Genomic DNA, 18,316 nt, shown 5'->3' with positions numbered 1-18,316 from the left:
TGTAAATCTGGAGTGGAAAGCCGGTGCACGTGAAGGGCCATCTTGATCTGCTTGTGCCCTGGCCTCTGTGTACAGCACCATTTATAAAAGGCTTCCCTTGCCAAGTGCACTCCCCACCATCTGCAGCCCTGCAGAAAAGCCCTGGCTGCAGGTGGGTCACAACAGAGTGCTGACCTGGCTGGAGGTTCCGCTCCTAGCTGTCCCCAATCCCTTGGCCACCAGGATCCACCCCCAAACCCCATCCCTGGGCTGAGGTCCCCGCAGGGCAGTCCCAATGCTGGAGTCACATCCCCTCCTGGAGGGGTGGTGTCCCCGGGTGGCCCTGTGTCCTTCGAGGTGCCAGCTAGGTGCCTGTGGGGTGGGCCCACTATGAGCCCCACCCAGAAGTCCCTAGGTAGGTCATTGGCCAGCTCCCTGGTGCTACCCCTGCTGTCACCCAGAATTTCCTAAAATACACAGGCAGGTGATCCCCTCTCCCTGCCCCAGTGTCTGAGCTTCACTCCCATCTATCTGGCTCTGAGGGTCCCTGAGAGGGGTATGATGTCCTCTAGGAGGTGGTAATGGATAAGGCGGCGGCAGGCCCCTGCTGTGCATGGAGGATGGATGCGACCGCCCCCTCCTCCCACCCCACACTCTTCTGGACTCTGTCCCGAGGTTGTGGGTGGTGCATGGGTGCATCGGAACTTTCCCTCCCAAGACTACACACTGCCCTCTGTCTCCAGCTGCTACCACTTTTGCCTTCCCACTGAGACTCTGGCCACTCCTGGGTATCAGCAGTGTTTACAGGTAACCCCCATGTGGAACAGGCGGGGCCTGGGAGGGACTCTCCGCTGAAACCTGGCAACCTGGGGCCTCCCTGTGTCTGCAGCACCCAGCAACTGCCAAGGCGATGCCGCGTGAGCTGTGGACTCTCTGCAGTCTAGGGGGATGTGGCCACCCTCCTGCATAGGCCAGTCTCCAGGAGGTGACCAAGCCCAGCGTGGGAATCCTCCAATAGCACCAGTGTTGGGGCTGCTTCCCTCTAGCTGAGCAGTTCTTTCCTTCAGATGACTGAGAACCAGGGAGGGAGGTGGACCTGGGTATCTCCTCTCCCGTGGTCCCAGGATGGTGGACTCCTCAGTGGCAGATCAGATGACTCGATTGACACTGAAACTCTTGGAGAAGGTAAGACAGTGAGGTGGTCATGTTTTTAACCCATTTAAGGAGCACAGCTTTTAAAGGTGATATATTATACCTATGAGCAGACTCCTGCTTCCAAAACAAAACTCTTTTCAGTGGTTTTTAGCCTTGTAACTAAGGACTGTGGTTTCTTGGTTTTTCTTCTTTGCATTTACACAGAACCAAGTGGGTTCTTCTTGCAGTTTCCTCAGCCAGAAGGCAGCATGCACATAGGGGCCAGAGCAGGTCCAGGGCCCCATAGAGCTCCACTGTGGAGCTTCCCAGCTTCAGTGTTCCAGGAAGCGACCCTGCCCAGTGCAGAGCCCACAGCCTCGTGGACCGGGCCCGGTGGACTGTCCTCACACCCATCTTCTTATCCTCTCTGAGGGTCTGTGTGGTTCACTACCAGCTGTCCTCACAGCCACCCAGTGCAGCAGCTCCTCTGCACCCCCCACCTGCTCTGTTTCTCTTCCGCTGCCCCACAGCCCCGACCTCCCTGTGGAGGGGGAGGCAGGGGTCACTCCAGGACGGCCCTAGACTGTGGCCGCTCAGCCCAGGGCTCAGGTGGGTGGTCAGGGTGGGCAGGGACACAGAGCTGGCCTGAGTCGAGCTCCCTAGAAAGCTGCCTGAAGGCGGCCATGTGCATCAGTGCATCTGCCTTAGACTCCAGGGTGGAGCATGTGCGTGTCGTATGGGCAGTGTGACCCACAAGGTCCCTAAGCCAGTATGTGACCCTTGCCACCTGACCCAGACCTCTGTCACACAGCACTGCCTGCTCCCATCCCCTTCGTCTGAGGTGCTGGTCCCTTCAGGACCCTCCGAACCTTCAGAACCCTCCGAGTCATTCTCTCACCCTAAGCCTGTGCCTGAGCACATGTCTCCATCATGGACTCTTTTCCTCACAGAAACTGGAGCAAGAGCGTGAGAATGTGGAAGGGGATTCTGAGGATGCCCACCTCATGCCAGGTAAGAGCCTCCCGCTACATAGAACTGCAATAGGGAGGCATGAGACCCCTGTCGCTGAGGTCCCTCCTTACCTCCTGTTACAGCAAGACTGTCCTTAAGGCTCTTCTTTTCATTCAGAGTTGAAAGGCTGTTTTCATCTTTCACACACACACACACACACACACACACACACCAGGTGCTCTGCTGGGCACACCCTCATATCTTATCGCCTTTAGTCTGCAAACCCCAAGAGGAGGTACATTCTTTGTTCCCACTTTGCAATGAGAATGTGGAGGCACAGAGAGGTCTGTTTAATGTGCCCCAGGTTGCCCAGCTCAGAAGTGGCCACAGCTGGCTCAGACTCACATTGCCCTGAGCCTGCTCTGGGGTGAGGGGGCATGAGGGGCTTTTCCTGTCCCATCCATGTAGGTCTGCGCATCCTTGAGCGCTCAAACCAGACACCCCTTTGCGTCCGCTAACCCTGGCCTATGGTCAGGTGCTCATGCCTCAGGAACCAGGGAAGGGGATTGTTTCCTGGTGACGGAGTCTGGATTTGGGGACATCTGGGCAAGATGCTGCGGAGGCCTGCAGAGCATTGCTTGTTCTTTATTACATGGGGTAGCCCCTCAGGCTGTTGGGGCTCCAGGCAGCTCCTGAGGGCAGCAGGCAGAGCCCCAGGCCCAAATCCAGATAGAAAATCCCAAACCAGGTCACCTGCCCAAGGGATGTGAGCAGAACCATGGAGCAGTGCCAATGGGCTGGGGGCAGGGACTCCTGGAGACCCTCCAAGGACAGGCTGTTCCTGGTACCCCAGTGGAGGAAGGCAGGCCTGCTGAGCCCAGAGGAAAGGACGCCACAGCCAGACCCCTTCCAGAGCCTTCTCTTGAGTGGGGACCCATTCCTCAGAGAGGCACAGACTCAAGGATGCTATGGACAGCATTACCTGAGGCTCGCCAGACCATGCCAGCCTCCATGCAGCTTGGAGACACAGGGTGGCTCCAGACGCTGGGAGGCTGGGCTCACAGTCCGGTTGTGGTCACCACAAGCCCTGTGAGGGCCTCCTTCCTCTCATCAGCGTCCAGCGGAGCCTGAGGGACTTTCTGGCACGGTGCTGCAGGAGGAAGGGGTGCCTGGGCTCCGAGTAGGAATCCATGCTGTGAGACTTCCAGCTCCTTTCCAGGAGTAAGACAATCCATTGGACAGACGCCAACTCAAAGACTCAGCAAGCTGACTGCCTTCCCGTTGCCCATATAAACCCCAACGGGGGTGACCCCTGGGCTCCATCCCCTCAGGCACCATCCCTCCTCTTCTGCCCAGGTCACCCCCAGGCCCTGGGGGCAGGTGAGTTAGGGGTGATCTGACAGGGTCTGCAATGACAAGACTTGGAATGTTCCTCAGTGTGTGCTTCCCTCCAGGAAACAGGGACAAGCTGGACGCACCCCTGCAGAGTGCTCTGCGGAGGAGGAAGGACCTTCTTCAGAAACTCTGGGTAGGCCCACCCGTGCATTCGCAGCAAACCTAGGCCCGAGCTCTCTCTGGCTGAAACTAGTGGCCACCACACTCAGACCAGAGGCTCCGGGGAGTCTTTCTGAACTCAGCGCTGATTCTCTGATGTTAACGACTTGTGTACAGATAACTGATGAATTCTGAGCAGCTACAAGACCTCAGACCCAGATCACAGGCCTCACGGGGAAAGCCCAAACAGGCACGCACGCTTCCTGCAGTCTGGGATCTAACACGGGTGTTGTTAGCTAAAAACCTGCTTTGGTTGTACGTTATGCAAGGTGGAAATGCTGTGCAAAGAGTCCGCCCACAGGAAGTGGGATTCCAGAACCCTCAGGGGCTTCATCCAAACTAAGTTCACCAGCAGCGGGTGATGGCCATACACACGATGCATTTGATTCCACATGGATAGTTATGAAAACATATACTTTGTAGTGAAGTAGACGTGGAAGCAAGAAAGAGAGAGAATACTCTGTTGTCTGAAAAAAAGAACACCCAGAGCTAGTTCACATTGTTTGGTAAATTTAACAAGAAGCCTTATTCTCATGTAGGCCCCACATGAGGAGCCTTCAGGCTTTGCTCTCCAGGGCCGGGCTCTGATTCCAGGGGGGCTGCGCCTGTGCCCTGAGTCGGGGCAGGAGGAGAGCCTGATGGAGACCAGTGGCAGGCAGTCCTAAGGCCACCCACACAGAGGGCACACCTCTGTGCATTGGTGCCACCAGGCAGTCGGAGGATGAGCCCAGGACACACCGTCCCCTCATTGGGTCTCCTCACCAAGTCTCCTCCCTCGGTCTCCTCACCAGGTCTCCTCACCAAGTCTCCTCACCGGGTCTCCTCTCTGGATCTCCTCTCTGGGTCTCCTCACTGGGTCTCCTCTCTGGATCTCCTCTCTGGGTCCTCTCACCGGGTCTCCTCTCTGCATCTCCTCACTGGATCTCCTCACCAGTTTCCTCACCGGGTCTCCTCACGGGGTCTCCTCATTGGGCGTTTGTGGCTACCTCCTCAGTGCAGCAGGCTCTGCATTGGCATTGCAGGAACATCACCTCCTGGAAGAGCTCTCTCGTGCTCAGGCCTGGAGCGAGCGAGCCCCTGGGTCAGGGATCCCCCAGGAAGTGCCCCCTGGGGGCATCTACCCTGCAGCCTCCCCACCTCCACTGGCCCTGGAGCCGCCACGGATCATCCAACACTCAGTGAGTCTTCATCATGATGAACCTGGGGTAGAAACTAGGTGGGGAGGGTGACGTGCCCATGGAGACCTCTCATCTAAGCAGAGATGACAGTTCCTCTCCCACACCTCTCAGCCGACCTCTGCAGCATCATGAAAGTGCTCTGAAGACGGTCAGTCAGCTAAAAGCCAACAATGGCTCCCTTTCACCGTGTTCTGGGCACTGTATGGGGACTTCGGTGGCTCATCTCTATCACCCTCACAGGCACCCTCAGACTGGCTTTGGGGAGGGAATGGTCTCCTCTCATTACAGATGAGGGGCTGGAGTCTCAGCTCAGCCTTCCTGCCTCCAGCCCCAGTCCTAACCTTTGCACCAGGAACAGAAGTATTAGGGGGATTCATCACCAGGGGGTCCCTGAATTTGGGGAAGAAGTGTGTCAACTCTTTTTCCAAACATCATAATGATCAGGGGAAGCTTAAGACCCTAATTTCAAGGGCAGGATTAAAAAATGTAAAAGAGTATTCCAATTTTGAGGTCCTCATACCTTCATTCAGCATTCTGGGTGCAAGCAGTGGAAAACAACCGTTACTTTCTTAAGCAAAAGGGAACATATCAGAAGGCAGGTCAGTGCCCGGGGAGGGACAGAAGCCAGGGACCTGGCACCTCAAAGCCTCGGGAGAAGTTCAGTATGACCAGGGAGAAGAGAGGCCAAAGAGGTGAGCAGGGTCCAGTTGAGAAGGTTCTGGACTGGCTGGCCAGGGAGACTGATGGTGCCAGCAGGTTCGTTCCATGACCTGGAGGGCATTTGTCCTTTGGAAGAGGACACTGGCAACACATGGTGGGGTGGATGGAGTAGGGAGGGGCAGTCTCAGAGGGACCCATGCGAATGGAGTCCCCAGACCCTCTGGGCTGTCTGTGTCCAGGTTCCAGGTATTCCCAGCCTGTACCTTCCTGCCTTCCAACACCTGGAACCTCCTTCCAGGAACCATGGGAGTGGTGGGGTGTAGGTACCGGAGGCTGTCCCCAATCCCAAAGATGTTCACAGTTACTGCACTCCCTCAGGGCCCAGGCATGCTTGCGTGTTTCACTCTCAGCCCCAAGACACCAAGGGCAGGCAGGGCGCTTGATCATTACGATGAATTTCCTAGAAGCTGGACCCAGAGACCACGAGGTAGTGGGTCCCATCAGCCAGGACAGGCACAGCCCCCTAAGAATGGCACTTTGGGCTATGCAGGGGGTGGCAACTATGGCTATGGGCCAGAGCTGGGCTGCCATCTGTTTTTGTACCGCTTGTAAGTTACAAATGGTTTCATACTTCTAAATGTTTGGGGGGAAAATCAAAAGAAGAATTTGTAATACATGAAAATGATACGAAATGCCAATCTGTGTTCATAAAAAAAGTTACACTTATTTGCTCACCCTCATTTGCTGACATGTCTGTGGCCACTTTCAAGTTACAACGACAGAGTCGGGTAGCTGCAGCTGAGGCCATGTGGCTCCCAAAGCCCAGACAACTTGCTGTCGGCCCTCTATCAAAAAAGTATGCCGACCCCTGGTCTGTGCCATCCTTTCTGTGAACTGAGAAAGAGGGAAATCCAGAAAGGATTAAAATAAAGGTCTCTTTGGTGCACAGTCACCCAGTGCATGCTGGATTGTTGTGTGTTGTTTAACTCGGGGGAGAAGCAGAGGTTATTTCATGACAAATTCCTCGGATGCTTCTATTAACCCAGAATTAATGAAACCAGGGATTGACTCAGCCTACTAAAGACAAGAAATATAGGAAACACTAAAAATACCATGTTTCGGTGGGCTCAGGCTGCCATAACAAACACCACAGACTGGGCGCCTTAAACAATAGAAACTTATTTCCTCCTAGTTCTGGAGGCTGGAAGTCCATGATGGAGGTGATGGCCAATCTAGTTCCTGGTGAGAGCTCTCTTCCTGGCGTGTGGATGGCCGCCTTCTCACTGTGTCCTCACATAACAGAGAGAGAGAGAGAGAGCTCTGGTGTATCTTCCTCTTCTTATTAGGGCACCACTCTCATGACCTCATTTAACCTTCCTCACGTCCTCACAGGCCCAATCTCCAAGTACAGTCACATTGAAGGTTAGGGCTTCAACATATGAATAGCGGGGACACAAACATTCAGTCCATAATATACCATGTCCTAAGTGATACCCATACTCAAATATCTATCTATATCTATCTATTCAGCCATCTATTTAACCCCTAGGGTTAATCATTTAAAGTTCCCCTTGGATGGACGGGTGGATAGATGGACGACTGGATAGATGTGTGGGTAGGTGGATGGGTGAATGGATGGATGGCTAAGTGAGTGAGTGGGTGGGTGGGTTTGTAGACAGATGGGTAGATGGATGGGTGGATGGATGGATGGATGGATGGATAGGTGAGTGGGTGGGTGGGTTGGTAGACAGATGGGTAGATGGGTGGGTGGATGGATGAGTGAGTGGGTGGGTGAGTGGATATTATAAAACACTCTTTCCAAGGGCACATTCAGGTAACTAATCATCTGGCTCTTCCTAGGTCCCCCAGCCTCCTGCCACTATCATTCAGCAGCTGCCTCAGCAGCCACTCATCACACAGATTGCCCCACCCCAGGCCTTCCCCACTCAAAGGTCAGGAAGTATTAAGGAAGGTGAGTGTTCCGTACTAAATTGTTATGGTTTTATGAAATTCTCTACTGAAAGAAAAAATATTTTGTAATCAGGATAGTCATGTATCCTAGCTTTTGGCTCCTCAACTGAAGCTATGTATTTACATGAAACATAAAAATAATTTTAACTTTGAAAAATCCTCATATGATGGACATGTCTGAGGGAAGAAAGCAAGAGGTAAAAGAAAGAGGCCTAGCCTAAGATTGAAGGAATTGGGCTCTAGTCCCTCTTCTTCCAATTATTAGCTCTACCAAAACCTTGGTACAATTGCTGCTTCTTTTATTTTTTTATTTATTTCATTAAAAAAAAAATTTTTAAGGAAGATTAGCCCTGAGTTAACTACTGCCAATCCTCCTCTTTTTGCTGAGGAAGACTGGCCCTGAGCTAACATCCATGCCCATCTTCCTCTACTTTATATGTGGGATGCCTACCACAGCATGGCTTGCCAAGCGGTGCCATGTCCGCATCTGGGATCTGAACCAGCGAACCCCAGGCCTCCAAGAGGCAGAACGTGCCAACTTAACCGTTGCGCCACCGGGCTGGCCCCCACTGCTTCTTTTAAAATAACTTAAATGCTTGACTTTTAAAACAGCTTTACTGAGATGACATGGAATAAATTGCACAGAGTTAAAGTGTACAATTGCATAAGTTTTGACAGATGTAAATACCTGTGAACCCAGCTCTAAATCAAGAACGTGGCCACATCCGTCACCCCTAAAGTTTCCCGTGGCGCTGCTTACTGCCTCCTTCCTGCCCTCCACAATCAACTGCTGGTCAGCTTTTGCCACTATGTGCTAGTTTGCATTTTCTAGATTTTTATATAAAAGGAGTCACACAATTCATACTGTTCTTTGTGTGGCTTCTTTCACTCAGTATAATCGTTTTAAGACTCATTACTCTAATTGTGTGCATCAAACCACGGTTCTTGCCATTGCTGAGTAACATTGCATTGTGTGGATGGACCCGTTGGTGTCTCCTCTCACCTGTTGATGGACATTTGGGTTCTTTCCAGTTTTTGGTTATCACCACAAAAGCTGCATGGACATTCATGTCTGAGTCTTCCCAAGGGCATATGTCTTCATTTCTCTTGGGTAAATTCCTACAAGTGGAATGGCTGAATCATATTGCAGGTGTGTGTTTACCTTTCAAAAAACTGCCAAACTGTTTCCATAGTGTCTGTGCCATTTTGTATTCCTACCAGCCATGTATGAGAGTTCCAGTTCTCGCACTTGGTATAGTCAGTCTTTTTAGTTTCAACCATTTTAACAGAAGGTTAGTGGTAGTTCACTGTAGTTTTATTTTTATTTTTATATTTATTTTTAAAGATTGGCACCTGAGCCAACATCTGTTGCCAATCTTCTCTTTTTTTCTTTCTCCCCAAAGCCCCCCAGTACACAGTTGTATATTCTAGTTGGAGGTCTTCTAGTTCTGCTATGTGGGATGCCACCTCAGCATGGCTTGATGAGTGGTGCCAGGTCCGCACCCAGGATCTGAACCGGCAAAACCCTGGGCCACCAAAGTGGAGCATGCAAACTTAACACTCAGCCATGGGGCCAGCCCCTCACTGTAGTTTTAATTGCATTTCCCAAATGACTGATGGTGTTAGGAGTCTGGGGGCAGACCTCTGTGTAGAATCAATCACCTGATCAGTGTTCTCAATTCTGTCCCAGTGACTAATACCAACCTGTTTAGTTACTGTGGCTCCATCGTGTGCTGTAATTCACAGGCCTGGTTCAAGGTGGCCACGCAGCCCATGCAGGGGTGCCGTCCACACTGTGACCCACACAAAGGTGACTCTGGAGTTACAGAGACACAATGTGTGCACTCCCGGGGACGTCTGCATCTCTCAGCACGACTCATTGCTGGTTCTTCCGGGTGAACTTTACTGACAACCTGTCAGGGTCAGAGGCAAACTGAGCAAACTGTGTGTGTGTTTGTGTGGGCACATGTGTGCTGTGTGTGTGTACAAATACTTGTATGCCTAAAAGAGAAGTGGTGTTTAAAATCAGTGGTAAAAAATGAAACAAGTTCCAACTGGATCAAATATTTGAGTAGAAAAATATGAAATCTCAAGAGTACTTTGGAGAACTCTTGGGCTGTTTTATATAAAATTAAACACACAGTAACTTGAGCCACCCCCTCCCCCATAACAAAAGGGACACTTGGCTCCCTTCCTTCTCTGGACTGACCCAGTCCTGCTCCGTTTCAGCTCCACCTCTGAGAAAAGCTTCACAAAAGTAGACACTAGTACAATTTCATTCATAAAATATTGTTGGAATTTACCTAATATCTGTCCTCCCCCTTTACTGTCTCTCACCCATCCTTCTGGAATCATTTCTATCATCTTGAGATGATCCTTCACAAGCTCCTCTGCACCACCTTGGTGTTCATTCTCTCATGGAAGGTTTATCTCCCTTGTTCTCACATGCTAGCTTTGCTGGATATTCAAATCTAGGTTGACAGTTATTTCCTCTCAACACTTTCTAAGGACCCTAGTAAGGACATCCAGAAAATCTAGGATAATCTCCCCATCCCAAGACTGTTTTTTTTTTCGTGAGGGACATTGTTGCTGAGCTAACATCTGTGCTAATCTTCCTTTATTTTGTATGTGGGAAGCCACCACAGCATGGCTTGACTAGCAGTGTGTATGTCCGCGCCCAGGATCCGAACTCATGAACCCTGGGCTGCCAAAGTGGAGTGCACGACCTTAACCAATATGCAACTGGGCTGGCCCACTCAGATTCTATTTTTAATTAATTAATTAATTTTTAAAATTGTGGTAAAAAACATAAAATTTACCATCTTAATTATAGTAAACTATAGTCACATTGTGCAACAGATCTTTAGAACTTTTTCATCTTGCAAAACTGAAACTCTGTCCCCATTAAACAACATCCCCTCCCCCTCTCCCAACCCCTGACCCCACCATTCTAGTTCCTGTCTCTGTGGATTTGGCTGCTCTAGGGACCTCATCTAAGTAGAATCATACAGCACTTGTCCTTTTGTGACTGGCTTATTTCACTCAGCATAATGTCCTCAAGTTTATCCAGGGGCCTGGTGGCACAGTTGTTGAGTTCACACATTCCCCTTCAGTGGCCCAGGGTTCGCAAGTCCCGACCCTGAGAGTGGACCTACACACTGCTCATCAGGCCATGCTATGGTGTTGTCCCACATACAAAATAGAGGCAGATTGGCACAGATGTTAGCTCAGGGACAATCTTCCTCACCAAAACAAAAAAAGGTTAATCCACGTTGTAGCATATGTCAGAATCTCCTTCCTGTCTGAGGCTGAATGATGTTCCATCACATGAACATAATGCGTTTTGTTTATCCATTCATTGTTTGATGGACACTGGGGGTTACCTCTATCCCATCTTGAGATCCTTACCTTAATCCATCCGCAATGCCCTCTTTGCCATTTAATGAGACACTCACGGGTTCCAGGGATCAGGGTGTGGACATCGCTAGGGGTCAGTTGGCAGCCTCCCATTATTATCCCACCAAGCGCAGACCCGTTCTTTTGGGTTTGGGGGTCCTGGTACTGCAGCCACGCTGCTCTGAACGTGTTCGGGCCCCTGGTGAGTGACTTGCATGTGTCTGTGGGGTGTATGCCTGTGTCTCCTCTTCTGTTTGTCTCAAATCTCCCTCTGCCTCTCCCTTATAAAGACACTTGTCCTGACTCAGGGCCCACCTTGATAATCCAGGAGGTCCCACCTCAAGATCCTCAATTACATCTGCAAAGACCCTTTTTCCAAATAAGGCCATAATCAGGGGTCTTGGGCACTAGGACGTGGACACCTTTTGGGGGGCCACCATGCAGCCTAGGTGGATTTGTAGAATCCAGTAGCAGGAAGGCAAAGTGGAGCAGCCTCCTGGGAGCCCAAGTGGGCACCATCAACAGCACTTTTAAGCGCACACCCTCTGACCTAGAAGTTCCAGGTCTCAGGACACGCCCCCATAGACCTGCACACCACAGACCCTGTGCGGAAGGCTCTCTGTTGCTTGCAATGCACTGAAACATTTGTTTCAACAAGTGTGAGATTAAAGCTTTGTTCTCAGGAGAGACCCGCTCATCAGTGTGTTGTCTGTGAATGACTGAGTCCCCTCCTGGCCTCTCCTTTCAGACATGGTGGAACTGATGCTGATGCAGAACGCACAAATGCACCAGATCATCATGCAAAACTTGATGCTCAAAGCCCTACCCCCATCAGCGCTCACGGCCTCTGGAGGACCACAGGCTGCCTCCCTGCACCCCACCCCACAGGTAGGCTCTGCCGGGAGCAGACATCAAGGTAAAGGTGATCCCCCAAATCAAAACCAGAGGACCTGGGATGGCTTTTCTCTGGAAACTTGTGTGTCTGCGTAACTCTGAAAAGCATATTTCTGGCTCTGGGCCTGTGACATGTCTGTGAAGCCCCCCAGTAGTCCCCTGTCCCAACCCAGATGAGCAGGTTGTGTAGCTCGGGGCCCAGAAAGCTGCCTCCTTGAGCCAGATGAGCCCTGCTAGAGCCTTGCCCTCCCCTCCCACCTCCTGCCCGCAGCTGCCCATCGAGGGCTCTGACCCCACATAAGTCAGGAACTGGGTGGAGGGAAAGGGGGTGGCTGGGAGCAGCCCAGGGTCCCAGTTGAAATGGACGGTGTGTGCGCTGTGCCTAGGAACTGCAGCAGGTTCACCCCACCATCTTGCGAGCTGAGAGGCAGAAGCCGCCCTCTGTGCATCACCACCACCACTACACACCCCCAGCCCCGCTGCAGGCCATCCCTGTACCTGGCTCCCCAGTGGGTTATTCCCTGTGGCCCCCTGTGGTCTCAGCCACCGCCCTCCCACCTACGGCCGGCTTCCTGCCCACCGTGCACCACGTGGCCCCCCCAGCGGCCGCTCTTAGCGTGTAAGTCCTGGCTGGGCTTAAGGCCAGCTTCCTGGGTCTGGGGGGTGGGCGGACACCAGGGCCGGGGTCTCCCCCACCTCACACCTGCTGAGAAGCCAGTGGACCCCTTGTCTTTGTCAGGCCTGCGGCTGCAGCAGGGACTTTGAAAAGGAACCTGGAAGGGCCATGGCAGCCTCAGCCTCACCACCACAGCCGAGTGTGGACCCCATGCCAACTTTCTGGGGAAGCTGCCTGTGGCTTGGGTCCTTTGTCCTGCCCAGCAGGGGTGGCCTTGAGAATGTCCAGTTCTCAAAACACCGCTGTGAGGGCCCCCTCCAGAGCCCTGGCAGGTGACACACCTGCAGCATGGGGTCTGCAAGCCAGGCCAGGGCAGGAACTACACCAGACATCTTGCTTTTCCTTTAGGTTGGCATCCGACGGCATCCCAACCACACAGGCTCCAGGCCTGTGACCCCCACGATCAGCTCTGACAAGCAGCAGGGTCCTTGTTCTCCCACCGGGCGCAGTCGGGGTCCCTGGATGCTGGACTCTGAGGATCATGAGGAAATGCAGGGCTTTCATCAGGAAAGACGGCTCAGGAGCCATAGGAGAAAGATCGATGGATTTAGTCACATAAAATCTTAAACTTTCCAATGGGAAAAATACCATAAACACGGTCAAATAGATTGATAACTGGGAAATGTGTCTGCCATAGTGTGGCAGAGGGAGAGGCTCCCGTTAAAGTGGAGGAAGCTGCAGGGCATGAACTGACGTGACTTCTGTTGATGTCTGCGGATAGATCTGAACATGGGTCTGCACAGCTTATTTCCTAGAAATAAATACGAGAAGCTAAACACGGTTCTTGTGCAGATGGGCTGCAGGAGGGGCTTCCTCTGTCCCAGTTGTTCTCTCTGGTGGTCGGGTCTCTGACATGAATACGTAAACATTACTCTTTCTGTAATTTTTGTTACTTTTTTTTCTGTGGAATTATGGTTTTAATGCTGTTTTAATATTATTTTCACGTAAATGTCATTTTTAAGTATTATGCATGTTTTCACTGGCCCTTTTTGGGATAAATGATCTCTTCCCTAAGTTCTGCACAAGCAGGAATCCTGTCCCCTTGTTGCATCGTTAGGCCCTCACAGGTTCTCCAGAGTGCTGGTCAGAGGAAGCAAGATGGCGTCAGAGTTGCCATCTGGCCGCACGCAAGCTCCCTCTGGGCTGACCCGGCTCTCCGGCAAGGTTGGGAGCCGTGAGAGTGACGTGTGCCCACAAGGGCGGGCTGGCCTGAGCACAGTGCATGGGACATCAAGTCTCTTGTTAAATGTACCAATTAAAGGTCTGACCTGATTTCCTATTTTCACGTTGACTTTATCTAACATGGCTTTTCTCTTTGCTTTCATTTATCAACATAATTATTAATTCGACGGAGGGAGGAAATTTGACAGAAGTCAATTGTCTTTGGATGGTCTGGTAAGTTGGAAAACTCTGTTTTGTTCATCTCCTGAGTAGGGGAACCCGTTTCTTCCTCCTGTGTTTCTCTTGCCCGTGAGTCTCTTTTACTCTCATACAGAACCCTTCACTTCTGGTTGCCAAATGTCTGGGTTTTTCTCCCCACAGCAAGCAATTCTCTGTGACATCAGATGGGGGTCTGAAAACTTAACTTTATTCTGACACCATCTACCTGGAGAAGGTATCAGATCCTACATCGCAAGGGCTCAGTCCCACAAGACTGTCCCCCACCATGTCAGACGGAAATCACAAGTCCAGGTTGTCACCTGTGCTTCTGGCCAACCAGATGTAAGTCACTCCCATCACCCCTTCTTGGGTTTGATTAATTTGCTAGAACAGCTCACAGAACTCAGGGAAACACTGGTTTACGTTGACCAGTTTGTTAAAGGAAATGATAAAGATACAGATGAGCATCCAGACGAAGAAATACACAGGACGAGGTCTGGGAGTGTCATGAGTGTGGGAGCTTCTGTCGGTGCTCACCAGCCTGGAAGCTCCCTGAACCCCGAACTACTGGTATTTTATGGAGGCTGCCTCACGTGGGCGTGATCAATCCTTACTTCCATTTCCAGCCCCTCTCCCCTCTCTGGAGGATGGGGGGTGGGGCTGAAAGTTCCAGGATTCTGATATGACCTGGTCTTTCTGCTGACCAGCCCCCACCCAGGAACCCACCCAGGGTCACCTCATTAGGACAAAAGACACTCCTATTACCCATGAAAGCACAAGGGTTTCAGGAGCTCTGTACTGGGAACTGGAGGAAGAGACTGTGATAGATGTATTTTCTATTCTCTCACGCCTGGCCCAGAGTTTCAGGGAGGGGGCTGATGCCAGAGGAACCAAACATGGAATGAGAGGGTTGGAACTTTCAGCCCCACCCCAACCTCAGGGAGGGAGAGCAGCTGGAAACTGAGTTAATCCTGAGGGCCAAGGATTGAGTCAATCCTGCCTATGAGGTGGACCCGCCATGAAAACCCCTAGAAGATGGGGTTGGTGAATGTGTCTGTGAGGGCGATGCACCCCAACTCCACAGGGATGGAAGCTCCTGTGCTTGGACCCTCCCAGACCTTGTTACCACACAAAATTGGGGTTCTCTTGCCTGATGTACATAAATAAGCCAATTAATTATGGCATCAGCCTTTGGGAAGAGAGCTCAGCTTTCTTCTGTGAGATGGATCTGCAGGGAGACAGAGCTGTGTGCCCGCAGATCTGTCTCCCTGAATCAGGATTTGGGGAAAATTTAAGGTTAGGGAAAACACGCTGGCATGAAGAAACCCTGGTGGGACACGTTTTGATTGGTGGTCTTCAAGCATTTATGGTAAGGTTGTAAACATTTATGGCGTTCTAAATTTTTAAGATGGGGTTCTAAACATTTATGATGAGGTGGGGAAGGAATTTTAACACCAGATCTTCCTCTATGAGGGACCCCTCACTTCTGATGAGTCAGACTTTCAAGTTCTGATCGTGTCCCGGTCCTTAGGTTCCGTGGGGAGGAGGATCTTTGGTTCAGACGTCATTTCAGGTCAAGATTTCTTCTTCTGTGCATGCTCTGACTATGTGACTGCACATTTTATGAAAGGCAATTCATAGTCACTCTGTTGATAAGAGAGGGGTCAGTTGAACTAGTCCTGGAGGCCCCAAGATTACGACGACATCCTATATGCCTCTTCACCTGGCTGTTCATATGTAGCCTTTATAATAAACCAGTGTTTCCCACAGTTCTGTGAGCCATTCTAGGAAATTACTGAACCACAGGGAGGGGTCATGGAAACCCTGATTTGTAGTGAAGCCAGACAGAAGTGTGGGTACCCTGGTTTGAAGTGGGGGGCAGTCTTGTGGGACTGAACCCTTAACTTGTGGGGTCTGCACTAACTCCTGTTTTGAGCTGAGAAAGTTTTCCCCTGTGGTGATGGGGTGCTGGCAGGGCACCTATGGAGACATCATGCCCACCTGTGCTGAGATGATGACAGTCATTGAAAGACATCCAAGACCCACGAAGCAAGAGATCCTGTACCAGTGTGGCCTGGAGCCTTAACATCCTCAGCTGGTCTACAAATTTAATGTAACTCTCACCAAGATTCCAGGTGTTCACAGCTCAGGAGCTGAATCCTGAATATACGCAGGAGAGTAATGGGCCAAGGAGTCCAAGCGACTCCTAGAGCAGCAGGCGGGATCTTCCCTGGCAGACATTGGCTTTGAAGGAAGCTCCGGAGCCAGGGCAGTGGGAGCCAGGTCAGGGGTGGGCAGAAATGACCAATGGAATGAAATAGCCAGGATGGAGCTCCACGGCCAGGTGGCAGATGACACTGTCGTTGACTGGACAGTGGGTGGCCTTTTCTCAGATTCAGAAGGTCTGAGGGACACTTGCTCACAGTCTATTGTTTTCAGTGATATATGAAAACACCTCTGAATCAGTAAGAAAAAAGAAAAACTAGTAGAAAAATGGGCCTAAGATATGAGCAGTCAGCTCACAGTGGAAGGGATGCCAATGAAGAGGGTCACTGGTGACAGGACAGACGCAGGATGGCTGCAGTGCACGCATGGACACCCATCCAAGTGGAGGGGTCAGGGTGTGCGGGAGTTGGGGTCTGGACCCCAGGGTCACTGAGTTAGGCTGCAGGGGAACAAGTGATCTGTCCCTTCAGAACCATTGGGCATCACCCAGTAAAGCTGGACCTCCCACCCCTGGCCCCTTGCAGTTCCGCTGTGAGGCCACTGCCCAGGACCCTGCTTGTGCCGGATGTGACCAGAGGTTCACCAGGGTCAGCTCTGATGGTAGATGGAGGAGCCTCCGAAATACCCACTGAAGTGACCAGCAGGTCCCAAGACCCCTTCAGTCTCTTAAAAAGGACTGGGGTTACTTTTGGTCTTTGCTGTGTTAGACTTTAAACTGAGAACAAGCTTATTTGACCAGAAGCAGACCATGCATGGCCAACAGTGACTCAGGAATACAAATGGCCCAACTCTGTGTCCCTAAGAGCTCGGGGAAGTCCTGGCTGAGACAGGACACAAATTCAGCGGGAAACGTGTTTTTATGTTTCTAAAATCGATTCATGGGAGAAACAAGTTCTCAGAATCGTAGTATCCCTCAGTTTTCAGGCCAAAAAAGGGCCTCTGAGAGGCTATGTTTTTTTGCCACGATCTCCTCAGAGCTCCTTGGAGGATTTGTGGCTCTATGGTCAGTGCGCGTATCTGTGAGGCCCAGGTGATGGAGGCTCTGAGTTGGCTCAGCGCCTCTCCATGATCTGCTACCACTGGTGATGCCCTGTGCTCTGAGCAGCTCTACACGAAGCTCTGTGATGACTCCTGGGTTGACTTTAATACTCAGAAAATAACACAGGAAATACTGTCAGGAGGGGCACTTTCCTCTGGGAGGACGAGATGCTGCAGTCGGGGCCCAGGCACCTCCTTGGAGCCAGAAGACACTTACTGTAGTTCAGTGGGAGGTGAGGGGGAACTGGGGCCCCAGAGCTCCAGCCATGCCAGTGCTATACAGAGGACTCAGGTACCATCTATAGCCAAATGCTCCGACTAGGGGCCACACCCACCTTGGGAGACGCAACAGATGGGAGATGTGCATTGTGGGGTCATCCTGGGCCTTGCAGCCACCCCAAGGGTCAGCCTTGTCCCTCCCCTCATAGAGGCGCCAAGTGAAGGCTCCAGGTTACAGCACTCCCGAGGGTAGGATGGGGACCGAATCCACCAGGACTCCAGTGGGGAGGGTGAGGAGCATGCCCACCCTAGGCTGCTTGTTTACTACTGAGTGGGCTGAGGAAGTGGGAGAGGGAACTGCCTCTGTACAAAGGCAGAACCCCAAGGAGGAGGGGGTTTCATGTGTTCCATTTGTCCATTCTAAGAGTTAGGAACTATTTTATTTACAATACTGAAAACAAGTCTGCTGTATTCTATGTAAGGAGTAGAAATTTCTCTTGTACTTTTACAGTCAGGTTCCACTCATGAAATTAAGCCCCAGCATGGGCTGGCACTTCTGCAGCCCCACAGGACAGCCATGTCCAGCAGGGCCCTCAGTTTGGGGGAGTCCCTGATTCTCGGAGCTCAAAGGGAGGGGTCCATCTTCCACCAACCCTGCGTCCCTGTGTTCTGGAGTATCCTGCGGGCACCATGGCCATCAGAAGAGGCCCCTGCTCAGGGGCTGGAGCCTGGTCCCTGTGCGCCGGCTCAGCTCCTCGAGAACCTGCTTCTCCTTCTGGTACATCTGAAAGAAAGGAAAGGAGAACAACTGTGGACTCCCCCAGCTGGCCTGGCCTCCTCAGGTCCTGGGAAGTCCATTGCTCATCCCAGGGGTCCCCTTTTCTGCAAGCCCCTCCCTGTGGCCCATGTCCATGGCTGTGGCATGAGGGAGCCTCAGCCTCTCACACAGGCTGAAGGGCAGGTTGGGGTTCTGCTCACCGTCGCCAGCACTGGCACAAAGGGAGTGCTAACACACTGCCTGCGCGGGGGGGGGGGGGGGGGGGGGGGGGGGGGGGGGGGG

The 18,316-nt window shown here is 51.8% G+C and overlaps 2 protein-coding genes across 4 annotated transcripts in view; one reads left to right on the top strand and one right to left on the bottom strand.

Annotated features, from left to right (window-relative positions):
- Positions 1-886: 886 nt before the first annotated feature.
- On the top strand, positions 887-13,689 carry C21H21orf58 (chromosome 21 C21orf58 homolog). Of its 2 annotated transcripts, XM_046648259.1 has the most exons (8): positions 887-1,164; positions 2,064-2,124; positions 3,519-3,592; positions 4,641-4,796; positions 7,317-7,428; positions 11,572-11,711; positions 12,104-12,336; positions 12,742-12,927. In XM_046648259.1, exons 1-8 carry the CDS (start codon positions 1,105-1,107, stop codon positions 12,785-12,787), a joined length of 882 nt encoding a protein of 293 aa, XP_046504215.1. In that variant the 5' UTR covers positions 887-1,104; the 3' UTR covers positions 12,788-12,927. The 2 variants fall into 2 exon arrangements, with proteins under 2 accessions (XP_046504215.1, XP_046504216.1); XM_046648260.1 differs by lacking the exon at positions 12,104-12,336 and having other exon boundaries at positions 12,742-13,689.
- Positions 13,690-17,140: 3,451 nt separating this feature from the next.
- Positions 17,141-18,316, bottom strand: part of YBEY (ybeY metalloendoribonuclease) — a 5,899-nt gene continuing 4,723 nt past the window's right edge. For both annotated transcript variants that reach the window (XM_046648226.1, XM_046648225.1), the window contains one exon: positions 17,141-18,040. In XM_046648226.1, the coding sequence (XP_046504182.1) occupies positions 17,954-18,040 (87 nt within the window). In that variant the 3' untranslated portion in view covers positions 17,141-17,953. The remainder of the gene's footprint in view (positions 18,041-18,316) is intronic.

This window comes from Equus quagga, chromosome 21 (genome assembly GCF_021613505.1).
Source record: "Equus quagga isolate Etosha38 chromosome 21, UCLA_HA_Equagga_1.0, whole genome shotgun sequence".
Lineage (NCBI taxonomy): Eukaryota > Metazoa > Chordata > Mammalia > Perissodactyla > Equidae > Equus > Equus quagga.
This window is presented reverse-complemented; position numbering and strand designations above follow the sequence as displayed.

Excerpts from the sequence above, each read along its gene's own strand:
- C21H21orf58 (XM_046648259.1), top strand. The coding sequence starts at position 1,105 with ATGGTGGACTCCTCAGTGGCAGATCAGATGACTCGATTGACACTGAAA. Across the intron at positions 1,165-2,063 it reads CACTGAAACTCTTGGAGAAG|AAACTGGAGCAAGAGCGTGA; the intron begins GTAAGACAGTGA and ends TTTTCCTCACAG. Across the intron at positions 7,429-11,571 it reads GTCAGGAAGTATTAAGGAAG|ACATGGTGGAACTGATGCTG; the intron begins GTGAGTGTTCCG and ends CTCTCCTTTCAG.